General features: G+C 32.5%; 1 protein-coding gene across 1 annotated transcript; it reads right to left on the bottom strand.

The window, feature by feature from the left end:
- Window positions 1-327: 327 nt before the first annotated feature.
- On the bottom strand, window positions 328-2,756 carry LOC125872309 (serine/threonine-protein phosphatase BSL3-like). Its single transcript, XM_049553028.1, has 6 exons — window positions 2,251-2,756; window positions 1,102-1,162; window positions 923-1,001; window positions 755-837; window positions 542-636; window positions 328-465 (listed from the first exon to the last, which is right to left on the bottom strand). Exons 1-6 carry the CDS (start codon window positions 2,615-2,617, stop codon window positions 362-364), a joined length of 789 nt encoding a protein of 262 aa, XP_049408985.1. The 5' UTR covers window positions 2,618-2,756; the 3' UTR covers window positions 328-361.
- Window positions 2,757-6,708: the final 3,952 nt, after the last annotated feature.

The following is a 6,708-nucleotide window of genomic DNA, read 5'->3' as shown; positions in this document are numbered from 1 at the left end:
TTCATTTAAGGTACACTAACTACCAATGGCACTGCACTCAAGTGTAGATAATTCATAGACTAGAAAAGTGGATACCCACAAAGGAAATAGAGTAATACATTCTTAAAATCAACAACCATATAGATAGACTTCGTAAGTTAATCAACCCGTTAATGACGTTTGCCACCATTTGGTGCATATACTGCATTTTCATATCACTTTATTATTTGTAGGGATAAGTTACAGTTTCAAATAGACATAATATTGAGATTTTCCACCATCTAAAGCACAAAACAATAGAAATCATGAAATGCTTGCAATGAAGCAACAAGTGAAATAAAGTGAATCCTGAAAAGAAAGAGAGAGAGGGATCTCATGAAATTTACATGCAAGGAGGAGGGCCTTCACCCTCTGGTTCCAATTTTCGCCATTCATATGGTTTTGCAGCAGTGTCCAAAGCCCAAACATCTGCTAGAGGTCGTTTTCCTGAAAACAATGGACCATGTTATGATTTTCTGACTGATATCATTGCTTACAATGGTGAAGCCTCTTTATTACTAACCATCATTTCCACCAATTGCCATGAGATATCTTTGCCCTACCAAAGCCATGACATGTCCATAACGAGGCCCTGGACCAGGTCCTTGGACCACAACCCTAAAATGACAAAAATTATTTCAGTAGTTGTAATACAGGTATGTCAGTATTTAAATACATTTTCACTAGTCAACAGCATACAAGTTCAATGGCAACTACAGTTATTTCAAGTCATAACCTGTGCCATCTTGGTCGATGTTGTTGTGTAAGGTCCAGAACGTGAAGATCCTCAGCTGACAAACCAGCTGGACCAATTCCACCCTGGGATGGATCAAAATAGGCATCTTAAACTTGATGAGGTAGATGATCAAGCACAAGGAAAACAACATGATGTCAGTATACAAACCTGAATGACAACCATAGTTCCAACAGCTGTAGCAACATGAGCAGCCCTCGGCGTCGGTGGCTCTCCAATTGGTGTGATCCTATGATTTCATCAAGAAACAGAACCACATTTCAACCTTTCTGTGAAAAGCACAAAACTGAATTTAGCAGATCACGGACGGACTCACAATAAAGACTTACCTAGACCATTTATTTGTCAGAACATCATAAGAGTGCACATCAGCAGTAGCCCCTGCTAAGCCTGAAATCAGATGGATAGCTAAATTGTTAGTTTAACTTAAAAATGTCCCTATTTCAGTTTTACTATCAATCAAGGCATGCTTCTCTACTTAAGAGGAATGACAAACCCCCTCTATCAACTGATTATTCTAGATTAACCAGATTTCACTCTTTATATGGTAAACAGAACTAGTTCCAGAGAAGCCTCTTCTTTTGTGTTCCATGAAGGTTCTTCGAGATAACAACCAATAAGGGTGCATGTGTTTGGCATGGCCAAAATTCTCTTCTAGAAATGCAGGGAAAATGTTCTTTGATTAAATCATTTTCAATTCTTAGGTTACTTTGAATCGTAAAAATTGATTTCTCCAATAAACTGTTGTTTATGAACAGAAGTCACTTCTTCTACAAATATCCCAACTCTTACCCATATGAAATGTTTCAGTCAACAACAAGACACCGTCATCAACCTTTAATAATCAAAGATATTATTAAAACACTATAGTTGCATTGTATCAACCTTTGTTGATAAGATAACGCCAAAACACTATCCTTAAACCTTGTATTGTTTCATGCACAATTATTTCGATCCAAAAACTGAAAAAACGATCCAAAAAGGATTTCCATTTCATATTTCCTAAACATTGTCCGTGGAAATCTCACTTATGTATACTATATATATGTAAGAAACGTGCACATAATGCATCTACAGCCTCAAATGGGAAACACAGTAAGTTGTGACAACAGACTTAAATGAGCTTGCGCAAATTCTGAAACTTGACTCTCAAAGCAACAACACACATTAATATTTAACTTTTTAATAGAATACCATAAAACATCTATAATTTTGTGTAGGGATTCTCTGGTCAAGCTGAATATGCAAGGTCAATACAAAACAAAAGCATTAGTAAGCAATTCAATCAAAGAGAGAGAGTAGAGGTTCACTAAGCAAATGGAGACAATCTATGTTTACTTCCTACTTAACCTACTAAGATAAAGAGAATGTTAAATGGTGTGAGCATCTCATCTAAAAGTCTCAATCAACTCAAAAACACCAGCATCTCAAATTCAATAAGGAAACAAGAAAATCCAGTATTCAATGAGGGAACTTACGAATCCCAGCACCTCCAGGAGAAGAAGGAGCTGCTGCAGCAGCAGAATTCCCCTCAAGCGCAGTAGCACCACCAAAGAGAATCAACCTAGGACCAATATAGTTCGGACTTCCCTCCTCTCCAACAGCTGGAACCGCTGTTAATGTATGTCCACACCTCGGCCCGGGACCATCTTCCTTCTTCTCTATAACAGACTGCACCGCCGTATAAGTCGGAGCACACCTCGGCCCAGCCACCGGAGTAGCAGTAGGAGTCTCAACCGGAGCCGATTCTCCGGCGGTTGATGACTTGTTCACCAATGTTGGGCCGTTATTCTGAACCGTCGGATCCTGATCGGCTTCAGGCGCCATTGAAGAATCTAAGTCCATATCTGAAAATTCAATTCGATACGATTGCAATTAGAAACCCTAATTTCAGATCCTCCGATTCAAATGCAGGAATTTTCCGATAAATTCTCTCTCTCTACCAATACATACACTTTCTCTCTCTAAAAATCTCTCTCTCTCTCTATACCAATACATACACTTTCTCTCTCTACTGAGAATCCGATGATTATTCGATGAAATAACGGCGCTGTCTATTTAAGGGGTTGTTTGGTTTACAAACAAGTTACATAATTCAAATTTGGTTCATTTCATTGAATTAAATGCCATAATATAGTAGAAATAAATATTTACACAATCTTATTGGTTCTTATATTAAAAAATAAATAAAACATATTCTTTATAAAATAAAAATTAAGGAATATGTAACATGAACAAGGGAGTATAAAATATGTTTCTTTATATATATATATATTAATTTTGGCTTTTAAAAAATTGAGGAAAAAACCTTTTAAAATAGGGTAAAAGTGTAATTTACTTATTTTATTTGTAAATTCTAATTTTACATAAATGTGATAAAAATAATACATGATTGTTAATCTTAGGGAAAGGGGACTGAAAAATACTTCAACTTTGGCCGAAATTGTTGTTACGATACCAAACTTTATGGAGGACCTTTTACCCCTTGCACTATTTAATAGTGTATTTTAAAGAAATATATGTGATCACATGGACACATACTATTTAAAATGATGCAATATTTATGATGTCCACATAAGCACATATATACCTTTAAAATACACTATTAAATAATACATGGGGTAAAAAGGTCTTTTCCAAAATTTAGTATCGTAACAGCAATTTCAACCAAAGTTAAAGTATTTTTCAGACCCTTTTCCCTTAATCTTATAATTAAAATTTTTAGCGAATGTGAATAAAATAATTGTATATCTTATTTCAGAATTATAATCTTTCATCGTGGTATCAAATGGTTTTTATGCATTATGTTGGTGTCCTTTTAGTAGTTTTTTTTAATTCTATTTTAATAAATTAGTGTTCAGGCTTATTAAATTCGTTTTACCTTACTTATTGTGTAATTATTATCTTTCATCAATAGTCATTGTGTAACTCTACTAACTACAATAGTCAATAACTATTAAAGTATGTAATTGTACATTGGTGTTTTTTTTTCCTTCAAAATTTAATGCATAATTGACCACTTAATTTTAGGCAAATTTCTTTTACATATCATAAGTTCATAAGAAACACTTTACACATCGGTCATTATAGTTCAACTATGTTTTAATATAATTTACTTTAGTTACGTAATACTGAAGTGTTTTACATACAAGAATTTTAAAAAATAGAAAATTACGTAAATAATAAAGTACTTTTTTTTTTGAAAAACTTCTCTTAATTAATGTTCTCTCTTATCTCCCTCTATTTTTAAAATATTATTTTAAAAAATAATTTAATAAAATTTGTCCCTTATAAAATAAAAATTAAAGAATGTGTCAAGTAAACATGAAACAAGGTATATATATATAGGTGTAATTTACTTATTTTATTATTTTAGAATTCTAATTCTATAGAAATGTGATAAAAATAATGCATGATTGATAATCTTATAATTAGAAATTCTAGCAAATATGAATAAAATAATTTCCTACCAAAAAAAATGAATAAAATAATTGCATATCTTATTTTAGAATTACAATCTTTTATTCTCGTAAATCAAATGACTTTTATGCATTATATTGGTGTTTTTTTGTTTGTTTTTTTCTCTTTTTTATTTTATAATAGTGCTCAAGATTATTGAACTTGGTCTTACTTTATTTATTGCGTAATTATTATCTTTCATCGATAGTTATTGTGCAACTCTACTTATTCAACTAACTATTAAAGCATGTAATTGTACAATGGTATTTTTTTTTCCTTCAAGATTTAATGCATAATTGACCACTTATTTTTTACGCAATTTTTTTTTACATATCATAATTTCATAAGAAATCTTTTATACATTGATCATAATTGATCAAGTATGTTTAATGCTATAATTTACTTTAGTTACGTGGTATTGACGTATTAAACGTAAATAGTAAGGAAAAAAGTCTGAAATATATCCGAACTTTGACCGAAATTACTGTTACAACACCGAACTTTGGAAAGGACCTTTTGCACTATTTAATAGTGTATTTTAAAGGTATATATATGCCCACGTGGACATCATTATAAATAGTAATGTGTCCACGTGGGCACATATATACCTTTAAAATACACTATTAAATAGTGCAGGGGTAAAAGGTCCTCCATAAAGTTTGGTATCGTAACAGCAATTTCGGTTAAAGTTGAAGTATTTTTCAAACCTTTTTCCCTAAATAGTAATTTTTAAGAAAATCTTCCCCAAGTCATTAATTAGTTGACTCTTTCATCCCCAAATATCAAATGAATTTTCTTCTTTATAATTAGAGGAGAATTTTCAAAGAGATTGAATAGTGAATAAAGAACAAAAGAAAATGTCTCAATCTTTTATCAAGTCATTCGTAAAAGGGAATATTGCAATTCATGAGATTATTATTATTATTATAAACTTTGGAAAAATTTAAAAGAAAAGTCCAAGGGTGTGTTTGGTACAAAGGAAAATATTTTCTTGGAAAACAAGTGAATTTCTAGCTTATTTTCTCATTTTTGGTTGGTGAGTGAAAAATATTTTCAAAAAATATCTTTTATTTTTTGCTTGAGACTAGACAATAATCTTTAGTAAAATAATTTTTTACCCAAAAATCAACCCTGATAATCGATCTAGGACCTAACCTTGACATCCGAACTAGGACACGACCTGATCTAACGCTACTAAAAACTGCCAAAAAGAGACGGACAAAAGTGTCGCAGTCCGTCGCTTTTTTGGCAAAAGCTACGAAAATGCGACACAATTATGTCCATCGCTTTTTGGCTCGACGCTTTTCAAAAAGTAACGGACTACGTCGCATTTTTGAATTATTATTTTTTTGAATTTTTTTTTACAAAAGCGACGGACTCCGTCGCTATATTTTAATTTTTTTAAAAAAAAAATTCTAAAAGGCGACGCAGTCCGTCTCTTTTGAAGAAATTTGATTTCTGAAAATCCTAGAAAAGCGATGGACAAAACCATGTTGTCCGTCGCTTTTTCTGCAATTTTTCTGCAATTCAATTGATCTATACTATTCAGCCCAATCAAACACACAATTATAAACAATCTACACAAAACATAAAATAAGAAACTTAAAATAACATTTGAAAGTATCTAAATCAAAATTTAAAGACTTATAAAGTTTTTCAAAATTTGTTTCAAAATTACAAAAGATTCATAAAAGTTCACCGATGTAAACTAGGGAGTGGGTCCTACACAATCATCATCACTATCAGTACTGCAGTTATTGCTTTCCTCGGGAGCCGAAGTAGTAGTTCCACGAGCGAGGTTCATCACTTGTTTTTGGATTTGCTGAACGGTCTTGCTTATGCTTTCTTGTTCAGCTACTCTTCTCCACTTCGACTCTGCCAGTGCCGTTGTAAGTTTAGCTATTTGATCGGACATAACAGCAATCTGAACACCGTCAAGTGCCTCGACTTGAATTGACGATCCAATTCCTTCTAAGCCTGACTGGAGTCGTCTTACATTGTTTTGAGAGCCTAGACATAGACTCTACCCTTGTGTGTCCCCCCTAACCTTTTCTTTCCAAATCTGGGTGGAAAGTTCAGGTGTCATTTCGACCAAACTATCTAAATTCTCAATGACGTAATGTTGAAACTCATTCTGCATATTAAATATAAAATTTGACATCAATATATATACATATCATAAATATAGTCACGATTAATATATATTATTCATATTAAATAACTTACACAAGTTTGTTCGGCTCTTTCCTCCACCCACACATCCGGATCCGATTCATTTTCTTTCTTCCTGACATGAGTCTTCTTGAAAACCTCTGGTGCAATGGGAGTGCGTCCCAATTCTTTTTTCTATAAATAAAAAACTGAAATTTATAACGATATATATGAATCAACTAATTATTTATTTAAAAATTTGAATTATAACTAATTACCATCTTTCTTGCAATTGTTCTAACAGACTTTGCACCTCCGATATGCAA

This window comes from Solanum stenotomum, chromosome 1 (genome assembly GCF_019186545.1).
Source record: "Solanum stenotomum isolate F172 chromosome 1, ASM1918654v1, whole genome shotgun sequence".
In the NCBI taxonomy this organism is placed as follows: domain Eukaryota; kingdom Viridiplantae; phylum Streptophyta; class Magnoliopsida; order Solanales; family Solanaceae; genus Solanum; species Solanum stenotomum.
The sequence above is the reverse complement of the archived record's forward strand: the minus strand, read 5'-3'. Positions and strand labels throughout refer to the sequence as shown.